General features: G+C 37.6%; 1 protein-coding gene across 1 annotated transcript in view; it reads right to left on the reverse strand.

The window, feature by feature from the left end:
- The window catches only part of LOC124775053 (serine/threonine-protein kinase ATR), a 354997-nt gene that overhangs the window by 71432 nt on the left and 263217 nt on the right, over positions 1–20348 (reverse strand). Inside the window, exons 31-33 of the mRNA XM_047249842.1 lie at positions 16066–16279; positions 14646–14830; positions 4611–4783 (exon numbers count right to left, since the gene is read on the reverse strand). Of these exons, the coding sequence (XP_047105798.1) occupies positions 4611–4783; positions 14646–14830; positions 16066–16279 (572 nt within the window). The remainder of the gene's footprint in view (positions 1–4610; positions 4784–14645; positions 14831–16065; positions 16280–20348) is intronic.

The raw sequence follows: 20348 nt of genomic DNA on the forward strand, positions 1-20348 counted from the left end.
GAGATAGATAAAAATCCTTATTATTCATAGACCTTATCCACATTATGTTTCAGATATATGAAAAAGAAATACGTATGATGATATTCCACCAAAGAACTACAGGAAGGAAGGGACACAGTCAGGGATTTAAAATCTTTTCAGTGACAAGACCATAAGAGACAAACACAGGCTTGGTTGGGTAAAGATTGGGAAGAGGGAAGGAAACCGATTGTGCCCTTTTCAAAGGGGCCATCTGAACATTTGTCTTGTAGGATTTAGGAAAATCATGGAAAACTTAAACCAGAATGGCTATGTGGAAAACTGAATCCCCATGCTGAAAAGATGTCCAGTACTTAAAAACCGTACTGTCTTATTTGATAGCGTAGAAACGGGAATCACCAGTACAAAAACAACTGAAGAATGATGTCTTAGGAAAATTGTGACCACTGTTGGTATAACGGAAAAAAAAACTGTATCACTTACTATACAGGGTGTCCCAGGAGGGATTGTAATTATTCTGAAAAGCAAAAAGGCCTAGTAAACATGGGCTCTAAAATTTGTACCTTAAGAGCTAAAGTACTACTTCATCTTCAATACTGTAAGCTCTTTATTTCCATATTTTGAGAGGCAGTAGTATGGACCGAAACAAGGAAAAAAAAATTAGTAAACTTGGGCTCTAAATGCATAACTTAAGAGCTATGTGTACTTGTTCATCTTCACTACTGTGAAACAGATCTCTTCTACTGAACAACTGCCGACAGCTCTTAAGGTATGCATTTTGGAGCATACTGACCATTCCTCCAGGCACACTTTGTACTTATAACTGTGATTATTGGTCTGATGAACAGACCATTTCAGATCTAAAGCTAGTTCAGAAAAGTGCAGTTTATCCAGTCTACTGCTGCAGGGTAACCCTTTTGGATAAATTGCACTTTGCATCACATTTTTTAGATCTGAGGATATGTTTACCAAATAAATACTAGTAAACAAAATAATAAGTATAGTAACTGTTCCAGATGCTGTTTTCTTTCATTAGACTGTAAGAACTGCGTAACTCAATAAACATTTTGACACAGGAAGATGAAAGAATCACAAGTTTTCTTCATAAGTACTTTTCTAAAAGAATTAGACTAATGGATCAAACAGGAAGATATTCAGAGTAAAAATAGTAAAGCATAATAAAAGAAAATAAACAATGAAATGCAGAAGACATTGTTCAGAAACCTTATATGTTGCAAAAGTAACAGATAATAACAGAGCAGTCAGAGACACACAAGACACAGTCTGAAAGTGGGATGGGGGGTGTTAGTTTGAGAATAAGTACGTAGCGGAAATCAGCCACATGCCAGATATAGATTCCATCCCACAAAGTTCAGATTTAGTAGAACTGGGAGAAAGTATCCACTCCAGTATATCTAGAATCTTAATGTTAACTACACAAGGCACTGAAAATTGCCACTATCTGACCACTTGCTTTCTTTCAGTGAAGTTTAAAGCTTAACAGTAACATTGCATATGTCGGTAGAGAAACATGAATTATCTCCATCTCTGGTTATGGTGTCACAACAATAATGGAGATGGGAGTAGGAGGCAGTATAGGGTTGAAGGGTCAGGGTGGTGGTGGAGGGGGCTGGGATGCACAAGACAAACCTTGCAATTGGGGATGGGGGCAGTTGTGTGAGGTAAAAATCATATCTATTTAGTTTTTAAGTAAGAAATAATAAATCATCGAACAGAACAATCCATACTAATTAAGTGTTGGGCTGAATGAAAGTCGGATAGATAGTACTGGTAGATCAGGACAATATGACTCTGATAACAGATTTGTAATGTTTTATTCTCACAATCCTTGTGTATGTGAGTAACTTGAAGCCCGACAGAATAAGACAGCGGGAAGCCAAATTGGTTCAATGTGATATTTGAATAACACTATATCAGTATTTATCACAACTGCAAATATTTAGAGAATTCAAAATAAGATTAAATGCCATGAAAAGTCATAGGATCAACATACTTCTGGATCAATAGTCTGACACTTTAGCAAACTGGTTTACTGTCAAAATTTGCACAAGTACTGACAGAAACAGTTGTTATGCATCAAGCTATTTGTGCAAGACGCATTACATGCAAAAACATGTCACTGAGAATAGAGTTCTTCACTCCAACAGTAGGATGCTTGCTGGTGATCTGTCCATACCCTTGCTGATTGTGGTAATCGGTACCCAAAATTAACGTGACTATTGGCCGAGAAAAGAATCGGACGCCAAACTGCTAAGCAAAGTGAATTTAAATCTGATTAATTAATTGGCAACCAGTGGAACTAGTAACTTTGTGTTATCTACACAACAACATCAACAAGCTATAGCAATAAAAAAACAAATGTTTCTGTCAATGAGGACAGAGATAATTTTCTGAGTGCTTAGGTTCCATAACAAAATGATACAGCTTCCAAAGTGAGAGGATTTTATTCATGACTACTATGATGAGAAACTTGGTACTAAGAAAGAAATACAAGTTCAAACTTAGAGAAAGAGATAAAACAAAAGTTTCCATGATGTAACTTTTAGACTAGAAAATGGGCTCACAATAAAAACCCTGTTTAATTTGAAAACAAAATTATTTGTGAAACACACGATTAATATATCACAATGGTCAAATAACAGTAGTAAAATGAATCAAATATACCAATTATATATAACTAAAACTAAAACTTGCCTTACATGAGTTAGGAGAAAAATATCTTAATTATAAGCGATACATCAGCACTATAAAACATTTTACGTTACAAACTAATAAAGTAAGAAAGTTCACATACTTAAAGATATGTATAATTCCACATTGCAAAATTAAAGAACATAAAGCTGACAGCCTCACAAAAATAAAACTACAAGACGGTAAAAGTCCAAAGTTCTTTGTGTGGCAACCACAAAAAAGAGAGAGAATCATACCAAGAAATCACTAAACTCAAATATTATGAATGGAGGAAGATACCTTGGAATCTACAAAGAAACTTGATGAGAAATTTAAAAATTTCCCAAGGTTTATGGAGATGTGAAAAAGAAAAATTATGTCACTTTGGTGAAATCATGTCCACAAGAATTACGAACAAATGGCATCCCCGAAACACAAATACAGAACTGAAAATTTTTCTTTAAAGTGTTACTAGAAAACATAAGAATCTTAAGGTAAAGGAGAGAAGAAAAGCATAAGGAACAACAAAGAGAAAGAATGAAACAGATACAGACAGGCAAGCAGCACCAAGTGGTTCATTCAACAAATTAATATTTTTATTATTGTTGTGTTGTTACTAAGACTAACAGATATTTTCACTTAATTCATTTTTTCATTTTGCTACATGTAATAGTTTTATACACTAATCAGCTACGGGGTGTTCAAAAAGTCTCTCCGCAGTGCCATACGACTGTTCGCCTGCCTGGGTTACTTCCCTTCAAGTGGACTCTCCCAACATTCCTCTGTTTCGTTTATCTCAGCCAGCATCAGCCAGCATTGGCGTGTGTTGTTACGTGTTGACGTGAACGTTTTAAGCTTAGTTCTCTTGTTTATTTGCTTCGTTTTTGTCACTGTTAAAATGCTAACCATTGAAAAACATGTGTTTTTAGTTGAACAAGTGCTCAAAGCTGGCGGTAAATACACATTTTCAGTTCGTCAAACATTTAATTCAGTTTTCCCAGAGAGAACACTCCCACATCGCGATACTGTGCAAGATTTCACTAACAAATGTCGACGTACGGGTTCAGTACCAGATGCACCAAGAAGTGGTCGTCCTAGCATTTTGTCAGAGGATAAACTACTCGATATTTCCGATAAAATGTCTATTACTCCAAAAAAGTCGGTAATAAATGTGTTTAGTGAAATACTGAACAGTTATTTTCAACAAGATGGTGCAACCGCGCATACAACTTGCATTTCAATGTCACTGCTTGCTGACATTTTTGGTGATAGCATAATTTCACAGGTACTTTGGTCTCCGCGATCGCCTGACCTAACACCACCTGAGTTTTTCTTCTGGGGTGCAGTGAAAGCAACTGTCTATAAAAACCGTCCAAAATCCATCGATGAATTGAAAGCTGCAATAGCCACTTTCACTGCTTCTGTTACACAAGAAATGTTACAGTTCGTGTTTGAAAACATGATTAGATGAATTGAATTGTGTATTCAACAGGGGGGACACTTTCAACATTTAATGTGAAAATTTGTAAGTAAAAATGAATATTCAATAAATTAATAACTTGTATTTCACCGAGTTTCATTTCGGTATATTCACTGTGGCATACGGCATGCGTGGCTATCAATCATATGGCACTGCGGAGAGACTTTTTGAACACTCCGTATTACCAAAATATTGATTAGATGTAGAATAATCTCCATAATGCAAGTGCTGCTGAAAATCTTCACATTTGTGCCCATTATCTAAACATGAATGACTCCAACTGAACAATGATGATATTAATCTTATGATCTAATTTTTCTCAGTGTTGAGAAATATTTCCTTGCAGCTAAGCAACATCTTCAATGGAGAAATATATTCAGGCTTTTTTCCTTTGTTGTATTTTATGAGTAACTGTGCTTGAGAAATATTAGCAAGAATTCTTGGTCAAATTTATATTCACCTATTAGCTCCGTCATTTTTACAGCCATTCCAGCATTACTGCGACCAGCAGCAGTTTGGTTGGAACCGTAATCAAGCCACAGTGTCAACATCCGTGGCATAGACTGATAAATATATTTACAGCCATATTTTAAAGAGCTTCCATAACAGTTCACAATTGCCAACTGAACATCTCTACAGGACAAACAGAAATGAATCAAGATATACGAATTGCAGACAAATATTTGAGAAGGTTAAAAAATAATGTATGCAAGTAAAGCCTACTGACAGCACACATTGTTGCTTTTAGTATCAACATTTCAGTAAATTACTAACTTCAGGTTTTGAGATTCAATAATGTTAGTGAAATTATAACTAGAGAGACGAAAAATCTACTCATCAAGTGATAGCAGGAAGAAACACACGTAAAATGCGCAAGCTTTCGAAGCCGTGGCTCCTTCCTCTGGCAGAAGGACTGGAGGGTAAGAAAGAAGGATGAAGGAAAAGGACTGACAAGGTTCAGGAAATGGGGTTACAAAACAGTCACCCACAATCCAACATGAGGGGAGACTAAACAGATGGAATGAAAGGGAAGGACTGACTGTTGGTCAAATCATTCAACCAACATTCAATCTTTCCTTCTAATTCCGTCCGGTAAACCTCCCATAACACGGAGTTCTGGGAGACTTTTTGATAACCCTCCACATTTCCTATACCTCATCAGTCTTCTTCCTTCATCCGCCTTCCTCTCTCTTCAACTATTCTGACAGAACAAGGAACCACTTCCTCTGAAAGCTTCCACATTTTCATAACTTTTACATGTGTTGTCTCATGTTGCCCCTTGGTGAGTAGATTTTTTTATCAATCAAATTATATTTTCAAGAACTGATTATTTTCTTGTATAATGTTAGTGAGCTAATACAAACTTTGATCAATTAGAATAATTATTCCTAAGAGGTGTGTGTGTGTGTGTGTGTGTGTGCACTCGCGCACACGTGTGTGCGTGTCTATTGTTGACGAAGGTCATTGGCTGAAAGCTTTAACTGTGAAAGTCTTTCCATTGTGCCTATCTGCGACTCAGCTGCTCCGCTATATGGTGAGTGGCAACTTTACTTTTCATAATTTTGTTATGTTTCTTCCTGGATTTTCCATTGTTTGATATTAAAAATATTTACATTTCATTGTTAACATTGTTACATATGGTATATAAAATTATTAAGAGCAAACTTTATCGTTATTACAATATTTACTATGATATAAGTCCGGTATGGACTCCCATATTTGTTACTGTCTATCAATGGGAGATCCTTAAAACATTTAATAAATGAGGCGCCTAGAAGTCAACAGAGATAAGTGTAGTTTGTGTGATCTGGAGTCGAATGCAGCTCTGAACGGGTATGAGTGTCATCTGTTGAGACAGCAAGGAAGGTGAATGAGAGTTACACAGGTGTTGAGATCTGGCAGCAGAAATATGCACAAGGTCTGATTTTAACTGTATTTCTTGGTGGTCAAGGGAGATAACTGCAGAGCCAAGATCTTCTCCAAATATCACTCTCTCAGAAACTGTCTTGTGATCCAAAAGCAATAAATATATAAACTTATACAGACTCTGAACTCAACAACACTCCAGAACTTAAAGAATGAAAAGGATAGATTGCTACCAACTGTATAAGGATATATTGAGTTGCAGACAGGCACAACAAGAAGACTGCCAAACGTGATCTTTCAGCCAAAAGGCTTTCTTTTAAAGCAGACAACACAACAACGCACACGATTCACGCAAGCACAACTCTCACACCCACATGACTACTGTCTCTGACCACTGAGGGCAGATGTAAGATTTTCATGCATAATTTTGTGGAAAGCCATAAACACACTGACCCACACAATGGGGATTTAAGAGTGTAGCTAATTGATGTCTCAATTGTGATCAATACAGCAATGCACAGAATACACACTCAAAAGGGTGTATCAGAAAATCAGTATGTTTTTATATCTTCCAACATGGAAACTGGAACATATTACTATTATCAGGAGCAGCTTGTGGCACTGGCACACAATAAGAGTTATCATTACTAACACAATAACCACAGCAAAATAAAAGTACTCCAAATTTTCTCTGCATGCGCAAATATTAGAAACATTTCTATGTTTTAATATTGCATATCTTCAATCATGTTTTGGATACAATCACCTGCAAATGGGGAGGGGGGAAAACCTCCGTAGGAAAGGACTGTGCAATCAAGTATGCACTGGAGCTCACTGTTCCAGCTCACAGGCCTGCCATATCTTTAAGATAGTTGAGTACCTTCAAACAACAGGGAGTATCTGGACTAAAAGAAAGCAAGAAATTTGAGAGAAAGATCCTCTCTAAGATAATGTGTCAAAATATTCATGATGGACATAACAGTTTACAAGGGAGGGGAAAGTGTACCAGATAAATGAAATATAAGTAGAGTCAATTTAAAAAAAAAAAAAAAAAAAAAAAAAAAAAGAAGAAGACTAAAATTTTATGGGTATCTATTTAGGATTGATGAGAAGAGGCTGGCAAAACATAGATCCAAGGAAGTAATGTTAATGGAAAACTACGAATTTATTCAACCTATGATGCTAACTAACCACCAGTTACACCACCAAGTGTGGAATTGTGCAACATGCGGTGAAAGTTAAAGAGAAACGTATTTATTGAGCTAGGATTTTCAGTAACCAGTTATTACTTCAGTTTTCCATTTATTTTGTTTCCTCTGAATTTGGAAGCCTCAATAGTATCTGATTACTGAAAATTCTTTCTTAGTAATATATGTTATTGTTACAGGGTTCCTCAGTCCATTACAGATAACATCAAGAAAGGAAGGTAGTCAACCACTAAACATTACTAAAATTCGGGAGAAAAAATGCTACTGCTCTTCCAAAATAAGTAAAAGAAAAAAAGCACTACGCATTATCTTAGTACCATGTACTTAACATAAAGTACAGAATCCTAAAACTTATGGTGTAATCAAACAACTTTCGATCTCAAAGCATCTCACTACAAAGCATGTAAAAGATTTTCACACCTGTACATATAAAATTACATACATAATGTCCAAAGTACAGTAAAGTACATGGCAGAGGGTACTTACCTTTGCACCAGATGTTACTGTTTACACCTGTTATAACTGTCTATGGAGTGTAGGAAGAATGAATGCTTACATGCATCTGTCATTGTAATTAGTCTAATCTTGTCTTCATGGTTCCTATGAGAGTGATACACAGGGGACTGAAGTATATTACTAAGTTCTTCATTTACTATTGGTTCTTGGCATTTTGTGAGTAGGGTTTCACAGAATAATTGGCATGTACCTTCAAGCATCTGCTACTTCAGGTTGTTCAGGATTACTGTGAGATTCCTCTGCGAGTGAAAAAAACCTGTAAGCATCTGTGCTGTCCTCCTTTATATACAATCAATATCTCCCATTATTCATGTTATTATTACTTGATCAATTTTCTAAGATGGGACGAAAAAGTGTTCTGTAACCAGTCTTCTTTGTAAATTAACTGAATTTTCCTAACATCCTACTAGTAAACTAAACTCTGCCACCTGCTTTACCTATGACTGGGCATGTGTGATTATTTTATTCCACATCAACACAAATACCTAGATGTTGATATTCCTACTGTAACTTCTGAAGTGCAAACATCAGTACACTAGTGCATACCACAAAAAATCTTAGTCAAATTAGGCTTACGGCTCATGGAAGGACAAAGCCACGGTATAACAGTTTGTACAGATATCATAAATGTTTTCCACATGTTATGCACAGAAACTGTCAGGACTTATTACTGATGCGGCACACAGCACTAAAATATAAAAGAGAAACCAATAAAAACAGCAGAAAGACACATATAATACTTGTAACAACAGCAATTACAGCCTGATCTTCCTATGTTGCAGAGTTGTAACATTCATCTCAGTAATAAAACACTAAGTTAACTGAAAAGGTCATAAAATAGCTCACTTTAACTTTGTGGCAGGCTAGTGACATCAATCTGAAGGAATAGGCCATGTGCAAGTGGACTCGCGCACTGAGGGCACCTTGCAAGCTTTATATTGTCTATCGTGGAAATGGAGAATCTCAATTTTTCTTGTTTTCAATATATATACTGACAAGATATCGGTCCTGGGAATTCCAAGACTGCATCAAAATCTCTACAGTAGTTCCTCAGAATAGCCCAGATATTAAAAAAAAAAAAAAAAAAAAAAAAAAAAAAAAAAAAAAAAAAAAAAAAAAAAAATGAGCAGGTTAGGTCAGTTCATATATGTACATATACAAGATTTTATTAAATGTTTTCTCTGCCAAAAGACTGCAGATCTTAATATGCAACATAAATTTGAACTTGATACAGCTATCTGTTCTTGAGAAAAAGAGTTGTTAACAACCAGACAGACAGACAGACAACAAAGCAATCCCAGCAGGTTTCCATTTTTGCAGACTGAGGCACAAACCTCAAAAATTAATAAATAAAACTTTAAGAAACAACAGTCACTGTAACTTTTGATTTACTTAAACAGATAACTGGTTTTGACTTTACAGCCATCATCAGATATGTTAGACAAAAAACACAAAAGTGTTCAGAATTTGTGAAACATGAACCTGCAATGTTTCACAACATGTTTGTGACCTTGTTTCTTGTTTCAGTCTCTGTCCACACTGCTAGCAAACATTTCTCATAGTGAGTTCACATCATCTGCAACACTATCTGTCATACTGTTATCTTATGATATGCTACATTACGTTTTGAGTCGAGGAAACTCTAATAATATGTGGTGCTGCAATATTAATACTTGAAGGTTCAAGCAAACAAATTGAAAGGTATCAGAGTTATTGGACGACGAAAACATACTACATAAGAACTATTAGGAACACAAAAGAGCTGAATACAAGACATGACTCTGATTTCTGTAACTTCCCTCAGATGTCTACTGATTTTGAATTTCTGCCAAATAAATAAAATCATGAATGCCATTACTGTCAACCAATGACTTGCTGCTACTCTTCATTTTTTGGCAATGAGAGATTCATTTCAGAGCTGTGCACAATTATTTCACACTTCGAAGCAAGCTACATCTCAAACAGTAATGAAAGTTTGTAGAACATTGGTGGCATCCTGAAAGATTATGAAAAGTTAAGTAAATGAAAAACATTGTTAAACATGCATATTATCAAATTTTTATTCATTTGGTACGATTTCACACAAATCATTGAAATTGCTTCCTGAGCAGTGTTATCAGCTTCAGGGTTGCTTATGGATGTGATAATACCAAATGTAGCAGCAGTTAAATCAGACATGCCTGCTCTGTCGTATGCGGCATATCGAAACCTGCTGCACTGTGGAAAAAGCTGCACAGTTTCGGTGTAGGGAAGCAAAGATATGACGCTGTTTATCAAGCGTCTGCAGAAGAATTAAACGATTTGTTCTCAACAGCTGTAAACTGCCACGCAGTGACAAATTACCAGCCCCAAGATATCAATCTCTTGAGAGACAAGTTTTTCCTAAAATATGTCACTACCAGCACAGTACAAAAGGCAATTATGAGAATCTCTTCCGAGGCAGTAGGAAATGATGGAGTGAGCATTGGCATGATTAAGAACGTCGTAGACGCTATTATTCCAGTTATCATAGACATTTTCAACCTGTCTCTTGTCAGTAGTACATACCCTACTGAGTGGAAGCAAAGTTTAATTCAACCTATACCCAAGACTGACAACCCTAAGTCGCCAGGTGACTACAGGCCGATCAGCATATTGCCTGCAATATCTAAAGCCCTAGAAGACATCGTCCATGAACAGCTGACGGATTACCTCAAAACTCATAACATCCATGACAAATATCAGTCAGGCTTTCGAAAGCACCATAGTACAGCAACTGCATTAATAATAGTAACTGATGACATTAAACATGCTATGGACAGACGTGACGCTACCATCCTAACACTGCTTGACTTTAGCAAGGCTTTTGATACAGTTGACTTTGGTATATTACTAATTAAAATGAAACAGCTGAATTTCTTAAACAGCGCAATACACTGGTTTGACAGCTACCTCAAAAACAGAAGTCAACATGTCATTTGTGGGTCGGAAAAGTCATCATGGAAAAACGTGCGCTCTGGAGTTCCCCAAGGCTCCGTCCTTGGTCCATTACTCTTCTCACTGTACATTAATGATATTTCTTCAGTGATTCACTCCTGCAACTACCATCTATATGCCGACGACATCCAACTGTACATAAGTGCAAGCCCCAAGAACATTGCTGTCGCAGTAGCAAGTATGAACGCAGATCTTTGCTCTGTTTCTCGATGGGCACAGAACCTAGGTCTGAAACTAAACCCCAAGAAATCCCAGGTCATACTTATATCTCATCCAAAGTTAATCAGCCAGTACTTTCGCAAAACAGTCCCTCAAATACTCCTCAATGGTACCCAACTACCATACCAAAAAACAGTAAAAGACCTTGGAATAATCTTGGATGAACACCTAAACTGGGAAGAACAAACAGTCACAGCTTGCCGGAAATCGCTCTCCTCCCTACATGCAATTTAAAACTTTAGAAAAATATTTCCAACCCATGTTAAACAAAAATTAGTCCAAACACTAGTCTTGCCTAATCTTTACTACTGTGATGTAGTTCAACACGGCACAAATAGTGAAAATTCAAGATGCCTTGAGCTAGTGATGAATGCTTGTGTTAGATATGTGTGCAATATACGGTTGTAGATCATATCAGAACTTCATACTCCCAGCTAGGTTGGATACGCCCACATAAGGCATGCGATCTCCACACGATGTGCTTACTTCATCAATTTCTTAGCCACTGGTGCCCCCAATACTTATCTTCTCACATTAAACACCTATCATCATTCCACAACTGCAATACCAGATCGGATACGTCTAGCATCTTGGCTGTACCTTTACATAACACAAAATCTTTCTCCATGTCATTCTCCATCTCAGCCATACGACTATGGAACGTACTCCCCTGTGATCTGCATCTTATCCAGAACCACTCAACATACAAGAGGGAACTCAAAACTTACATATTAGGGACGGTATAGCCACCATTGTTGTGCCCCTCTCATCTCTTTCTTTCTCCTCTCCATCATAGCTTCGAATTTTATGATTCTATTTCTCTTCCTCTAACCTATCTACCTCTTCTATATCTCTTTCACCCAATTCTATCGTCTTATGTCTCTGCTCGATGAGAATAACTCACAAGCTGCAAGAACATAACGAGAAAATTTCCAACTAGCAATAGGACTGACATTCATAAAAGAAAAATATGTTTATTTTCATATACATAGTCATTACTATTATTATTATTATTATTCTTGATTGTTATAATTATTTTTTGATTGTTATAATTATCATTGTACTACTGTTATAATCTCTGTTTTTTTTTTCTTTAACATTAATACTGTATAACACGTTATATGTCCTTAATGTTCTGTACAAACTGAAATTCGTTCAATCTGAGTATGCCTGGTTACGTGTAAGAGAGGGCCTCAAGGCCCTAATCTTGCCAGGTAAAATAAATGCATAAAAAAATAAATAAACTGCAAAGCTCCTTGTTTTTTATTGCTGTTACTGTCTGCTTCAAGTATTCCATAAGCCTCATCCATTACTCTTTTTCTTCGGAAAAACTTGATACAACATACAAAAATACAACACCTAACAACTCTACACAACACAAATTAAAAATGTATGCTAGTGCTGTGCTGCGGTAGCCAGCCTGAAACACTGTATCCTTTTATCTGTACCAATATTGCTACAGATAGCTGTTTCCACATTTCAAAACAGTGTTCGCATATACTAGCTGGAAATATAGGTTTTGAAAACATGTTTCATGAGTAGAAAATCCATTAGAAAACAGTAACAAAGAAAAACAGCACTGGGTCATCAAGTATCAACAAAAAAAACAGCACCTTAGAAAATAGTAACAAAGAAAAACAGCACCATTAAGAAATAGTAACAAAGGAAAACAGCACACCGTTAGAATATATTAACAAAGGAAAACAGGATATTAGAAAATAGTAACAAAGGAAAACAGGATATTAGAAAATAGTAACAAAGGAAAACAGCATATTAGAAAATAATAACACATGAAAACAGTCAAAAGATTATATTGTGACAGGCTTTTTGTTGTGCCTATCTGCAACTCAGCATCTCCACTATATGGCGAGTTACAACTTTCCTTTTCATAATATTGTTTCCATGAGTAGTGTATATGTGGCTTAATATTTAAATAATGAGCTAAAGTGCCAGTGGCCATGGTGGAAGGAACTGTGATAGTCATTTATTTTAGTAAAAATACACCATGGATCAATCAGTTTACCATCACAGCCTTCATTCCGAAACACTGCTTCTAGTAATGACACAACATTCGCTGGCTTTACCAGGTCACAATCAAACTATAAACTTCCAGCCCAACCTAGACCACACGTTACACTACAGTTTACTCTGTCACCAAAACAATTGCTCCAAAAAAGTAGTAAAAAATATTGGAGCTCTGGTGGTGGTAATTTCAGACTCTCCTTCATGACACAATATAATCATAAATAAGCAGTTATGAACATTATATATTTTCATTTTCAGTGCTCTCATCTCTCACTGATCACATAAAACTATCCTCCCACCGGCTATGTGAAACTGACTCATTTCTAACCCAAATACCACAGAGAAAAAGCACCCTAACTAGCTCTGCCCATACTCTATACATTGGTGGCGTGTCACCTTATTCCGTCCCCATGGATGCAAGTGTACATGGTGTATAAGCATTCTGTGTGACTAGTATTTGTCATTACAGTTACTCTTTGATGTTAGAGGTATAGACCATTCCTTGTTACTCTTTACAGCAACTGTTAAGCCATCCATACTTGTAAGCTACCTTGTAAAGACATGTTTTATGTGGAAAAAAATGTTCAGTTCTATCAGATACCCACATATTGATTGACAAATGTTTTGGATCTGCATACGTTCCAGGCCCAACGAAACTTTGTTTGACCACTCTAATAGTGGCCTGCACTCCTGGATGTGCTAGCCTGTGATGCACTCGGAAAGTGTTGGGACCCAAATGGACGCGCTTTCGGTCCAGATAGGTCAGAATACAATTTAACATTTCCTTCAGGCATCACAACACACTGCAACTTCAGCCATGCTGCTTGTTTCAACAGGTCTTTTAACTCACCATCATATTGCTGGGCCTGTGTGAGGGCATCAAAATCAATGGTAGCCTCTACAGTTTTAACATGCGAGCATGTATCTGCTGCCGTGTCCACATCATCTACACATGATAGCACATCTGCTGGTACATTCAGCTTCCTTCATATATAAGCAATGCAGGTGGTGATTTGGCTAATGTAATCTAAATGGCGTAACTGCCTTGGCAATGCTTTCTCTGGCTTCACAGCAAAGGCATATGTTAACAGATTGTGATCCACATAAATAGCAAACTGTCAGCCCCCTAGTAAATGCCTGAATTCCTTGACTGAATCGTAAGTTGCATAAAGTTAGCAGTTATAGGTTGCCAACGTTGCTGTGAAGGTGACAACTTGTGACTGAAGAATACTATGGGCTGCCAACAGTGGTATTAGCCATTATAAAAACCTCACATGATATTAGCACAGAAAGATGTCAAAAAGGAAGCTGGGATGAGTAAGAGGTGGACAAGACGACTTTAAAAGTAGTAGAAATTGTTTAAATAAACTGAAAAGACGAGAAAAATTTGTGGCAGGTAACTATAGAGAAATCATCATATCAGTTTGTGAGGTAGAAATTGGTAAGTCTATGAACAAGAAAATTATATAAGTTACGATTACCATTCTAGTGAGAGAAATTCCAGACATAGAACTAATATACTGTTTAAGCCCACAATCTTAAAGAACCTCCTTATGAGTAAAGTTAAGAAATGATCACATCCTTCTTCATAAATTGTTTTATTTTACTTCTTAATGATCTACACACTTATTAGAAAATGACATGACACACACTTGAAAAGAAGTATGTACAATATATAACCTTACCCTCCTTTTGTATCACGTTCAGCTTCACTGAAATTCTGCAAAACACGATCATAGAACCGAGCAAGACTTACATAACCTTTCTCCCAGCAAGCATACATGCTCAGAGCACGATTGTAGTTACGGACTGACTGCTCAGTATCTACTTTCAGCATATCATCATTGTAGCGAGCATATAGAAGTAGTGCCTAAAAGGAAATTATTGTTCATTTGATTATTAAATATTTCACTACATTTTAGTAGGCAAATGGTGTTCTATTGCAGAAGAATAAAAGAAAACAAATTATTGGCAAAAAGTGAATTGACATCTAAGGTGCTATAGGCTTCATCAAATGTAATTACAAAAAATTAAGCACAAAATTAAATAGGAATATCACTAAAAGTCACAAATATGGTCAAAGACTTTAATTCCACTGAGTGTTGCAATATGTAAGGCTATGACAGACTCTTCAGAAGAGCTCAAGGATTGCCATTCCACAATTTAATAGGGTGGGCTCCTGGGTTTGGCTCTTTCAGTTTTTAAGCTGATGTCTTTTACTAAACATTTCCCAATACTTTATTGACATTGAAACAAAATATGTTCAAAGAGACAAAACTTACATTTGAACTTAGCAACAAACAGGAACAGAAAAATTATTTTTGGTAATAGATACATACTTTATTCACTGATCTATTGGAAATTTTTGAATTATACAAGCAATATGCTATCATGTAATGAGCCAATGACACATAAGTACTGGTAGAAAATAAAAACACACAATGAATTTCTGAAAATGTCATAGAAACTCCAGAAAATCTTCCAAATACAGTCATCTGTAATAATGAAATGTTCTTCACAAATGTTTGCAGAAATGTCCAATATACTGGGAGCACAACAATCGGAAGACCACTGCCTAAAAATGTGACAAATGTAATTTGTTGTATGCTCATAAATGCAAAGAACATTCATCCACATGGCTTCAGTATCAAATAAGGCAGCTTGGTAGTAAGTGCTTCCTCATTTATGGATTCCCATATTACATTTTGAATGGTTTTTCTGTTGCATTTTATTCCGAAACCACACACAAGTCTCCTTCAGTATCACCACCTAAACCCCTCTCACTCTTTTTCAAGGAAAACTCCCATTTTTTCTGTGTTTTATAATTTCAGTACTCTATGGAGACTAATTTCATCTTTCATGTATTAAGATAAAAAACAATAACTGCCCCCTCCCCTTTCTGTTCAATACTGTTTTCTATATTTTCTATATATTGTATATGTACTGAACTATGATGACAATTTTCTACGTTTCAGCTATCTAAGTACACTACACAAAGTATTACTTTTAAACTCAGGCTTCAAACAAAGAGACCATTACAAACGAAGATCATAGGTTTTAATGCTGAAATTCTCAACTTTTGAGGACTCTGGATATTAGTTTCACCTTGGCATACAGTATTCTCCGTGAAGTCATTTCTTCATCTTCCTCTTCTTTTTCCTCAGGAAAATCTTCAGACACAACACATTTCAGTGCATGAAAAGCTGATTCATGATCGCCTTTTATCCAGTGCAGTTTTACTTTCTCAAGCAACAGTTGTGGAAGTTTATACTTTTCAGCACTCAAGAGATAAGTGTATGCCTGCTGATGATGGTTACCCCTGTTTTATGAGAAAAATTATTTTTGGTAATAGATACATACTTTATTCACTGATCTATTGGAAATTTTTGAATTATACAAGCAATATGCTATCATGTAATGAGCCAATGACACATAAAGTACTGGTAGAAAATAAAAACACACAATGAACTTCTGAAAATGTCCTAGAAACTCCAGAAAACCTAGATGTTTGGTTCCATTTAAATGGCCTACAGCTAAATATTTCAAAAACACAGCTGATGCAATTTAAGACAAAACAGTCTCAGATAAATGATATTTACATCATGCACAGAAGCCAGGAGCTAAATAAAGCAAAGCATGTTAAATTCTTAGAAATGCAATTGGACAGAAACCTATCATGGTCCTCACACATAGATTATCTAAAAAATAAACTAAACAGCCCGGCGATTGCTATGACAATCTTAGCCAATGTCACTAGTAGACAAAAAAAGTAGTATACCATAGTTACTTTGAGTCAGTAGTGAGATATGCTATTGTCTTCTGGGGGAATTCTAGCAACATGACAAAAATTTTAACTTTGCAGAAAAAATTATCAGAAACATATGCAGTGCAAAGCCATTATTATCTTGTCAGCCATTATTAAGAGATCTTAAGATACTAAGCGTTCCCGCATTGTATCTTTTCACAAGTAATAACCGTAAACTCTTTTTGTCAAATAATTTCCAGCATAGTTATGAAACCAGAAACAAAGAAAGCTTCATGCTGCCTACACACAGGCTTAATCTTTCTGCACAGACTCCACAATATATGGGAATGAAAGCATACAATAAACCAAAAGACACAAATTTTAGAAAGGTCAAATTGAGGCAGTAAAAAGAGAATTGTATAGCACCCTGGTGCAGAAATGTTATTACTCTGTTGATGAATTTTTTAATGATCTGGCCATCTGATCAGGATAAAAACAATAATAAATAATATTCAAATTTTATTGTGATTATACAAAAAATATTGCTTTCCATAGATGATGAGACTCCGGTACATAAAATCGATGATTTAACTTGTACGTTATGAGACAAAATTCTGATTCTGCCAACAATGTCCTCACGAAGCACAAACATAAATCCAAGCCTATAAAGGTAAAGGAAAATACCACGCTACACCAATACCGGCTGATCACCTTCAGATCTAAATTCTAATAATGCAGTACTCTTAGAAACTAAGCCTGTGTGTGTGTCCACTGACTCATGAGGCTAATGTTTTTTATGGAAATATCGGTAAACGGCCTTTTTTTTAACAGCACAGTTAACTACAAAATATGGATTTTGCTGTAATTTTTAAAACCAAAACAGTCAGTATGCTTAATAACTGAGTACTTATTCAATAGTTTGGGGCCTGTCCTCTAAACTGTTTCATGGTTTAAGAAACAATAATTTAATAAAAGTCCTCGAGCAAGATTTTGTGTCCAAATTGATGGTAAACTAAAACTGGACCGAAACAGAAACATGAAAATACTAAATTTTTGCATATTTTACACACTTGTCCTCTCTGTGGCCTTACTGAATAACAGTGGTCAATACAATATTTGTTCCAAAACATTGTAACTATCATATTACTTGTTCTGAAACAAAAACCTTATCTCTGAGATAAGACGATGGGAAATAAGAAAACTGCTTACAGGAGGAGAAACATACCACTGTAATTAAGAAAAATTACTCTGCTAATAGCAGAGAAGCAGCAACTGTATAGTAAAACTGAGATGGTTGCCCCCACCCCAACATTAAATTTAGAAGGCATAAGCTCGAACAGAATTGAACAGTAGAGAGAGTTTATTGTTACTACAGTACACAGGTTAAGTGTCTCACATTAATGTATGCCTTGACTTATTCCACATCCCTGAAGGTTCTTCTTCGTGATGGGATCTACAGAGCACAGTGAGTGAGTGAAGATGGACAAGCATAAAAAAGGAAAATTGTTAAAATAATTATCACAGCATTTGTCTGACATGATGTGAGAAAAGCATGGGAAAATTAAATGTGGATTCTCAAATCAGAAATTCATTACTATAAAATGGGGAAAAATCAGACACAGGGGTAAATTTGGACAGGAACAGCATATTTCTCTTCTTCATTGGTGTCACTGAATGCAAGCTGTTATTTCACATGCACATTCTGCTGTTTACATCTTACATATTGTCAAGAAGATTCGAATATACATTATTGCACATAGAAGTTCAGATGGTGGTGTTTAGCAGTTTTCAGGGTAAGGTACAATTACTGTTATCTTTATGCAAATACTTCGTTCATTGTACTAGAAGAGAAAAAGTGGCAAGCATAATTTCCTTATAATTTACTTTTTTAATGTTAAGAAGGAAATGTGAAAGTAGTTTGTTCACATATCCCACTTGCACTCTTGTCTAGTAAACTACGAGGGTGATTCAAACAAAAACCATAAAAGTTCCGTAAAATTTTGAGAAGTTGTGTGATTGAGTTGGTAGGTGGCAGCATGGTTCCTTAAGGTTCAGAACATGACTGACATGTGGCAGAGTAAGGTTACTGTTATAACCTTTAATCACTAACAAATTGCGTGGATATACAAAAGTAGAAACACTAGCGGGTTACATGTTACTAACTCCGTATCTGTCATTCGACTGCCGTGCCGTGACATGCGGCCGGCGCCGTTCATAGCCAGGTGGCGCTCCCGCGCTCGGCCGAGCTGCGGAGCGCCTCTATCGCCGTGTTCGCGTACTAACGTAGCGGCACTTTTGAATGTCGTGGCACTGTCACAACACTTTTCCCCCCTTGAAAAAAAAACTCACTTCCTTGGAGACACGGACAGTGCGGAGACATCCATGGCCTCTTGGGAGGCCCCGAGAAGATCCCGTGGAGAAACACGAGAGTATGGTCAAAAATGTCCAGGACGGAAGCTTGCGCGTGGAACGTGCCTCCTGGACGAGATGATGGGTGAAAACTCCGGAGCAGCATCCATAGGTGTCGTGGACCTGGGGGTGTGCTCTAGCGAGATGGGTCCCGGAGAAGGCGGCGTCGCGACTGGGGCCGGTTCCGGCGTACTCGGAAGCGGTAGCGACGGCGGCGGCAGCAACACGCCTGCAAGATCGCCAGCAGCGACAGGACTGGCTTCTCGGGCTGGTGGAGACGAAAGAAGGGGCGGTGGGACCGGCGGGGCCACCACTCGTGGGCGCATCTGGTAATGGCGAACAACCATGCCGTCGTCCGTACGTATTTCACAAAGCTGGCGGCCGCGAAGAGCCTGGACCACCCCTGGAATCCATTTAGGGCGAGATCCATACCCCCGCGCCCACACGTCGGCGCCCACCGGGTATTTTCCCGCACTAGGGGACACGGTACAAGGCCTGACAGGGTGAAGCAGGTGCAGTAGAGTGCGCGGTTGGCGGCCATGCAAGAGGTCAGCAGGGCTGCGATCACCCAGAGGCGTGAAGCGATAAGAACTCAAAGTGCAACAGAGCGTCATCTGTGGAAAAATCACTAAGGAATTTTTTCATTTGGCTTTTGAAAGTGCGGACAAGGCGCTCAACCTCCCCATTCGATTGTGGATGGAAGGGCGGTGCTGTAACATGATGAATCCCTTGTCCAGTACAAAAATCCCGGAAGGCCTGCGAAGAGAACTGAGGGCCATTGTCCGTGACAATCGTGGATGGAAGACCTTCTTGCGCAAAGATTTTGGACAAAGCCAGCGTCGTCGCCGCAGTGGTGGGCGACGGACATCGAACAACAAACGGAAACTTCGAGAAGGCGTCAATCAACAGTAGCCAATAAGTGCCGAGGAAGGGGCCGGCAAAGTCAGCGTGCACCCGTTCCCACGGCTGCGCCGGATCGGGCCACGGAGAGGGCAGAGTACGATGCGCAGCCAGTTGTTGAACACACTGATCACACGCAGCGACCATGTGGGCGATGTCCGAATCAATACCGGGCCAATAAACGTGCCTGTGGGCCAGGGACTTAGTCCGAGAAATCCCCCAATGGCCTTCATGCAACAGTTTGAGAACATCTTTGCGAAGAGAGGCTGGCACCACGACTCGTGGAGATGCGCCATCCATGGCCAGAAGAACAACACCATCATGAACAGACAGA

This window comes from Schistocerca piceifrons, chromosome 2, assembly GCF_021461385.2.
Source record: "Schistocerca piceifrons isolate TAMUIC-IGC-003096 chromosome 2, iqSchPice1.1, whole genome shotgun sequence".
Classification (NCBI taxonomy): Eukaryota; Metazoa; Arthropoda; class Insecta; order Orthoptera; family Acrididae; genus Schistocerca; species Schistocerca piceifrons.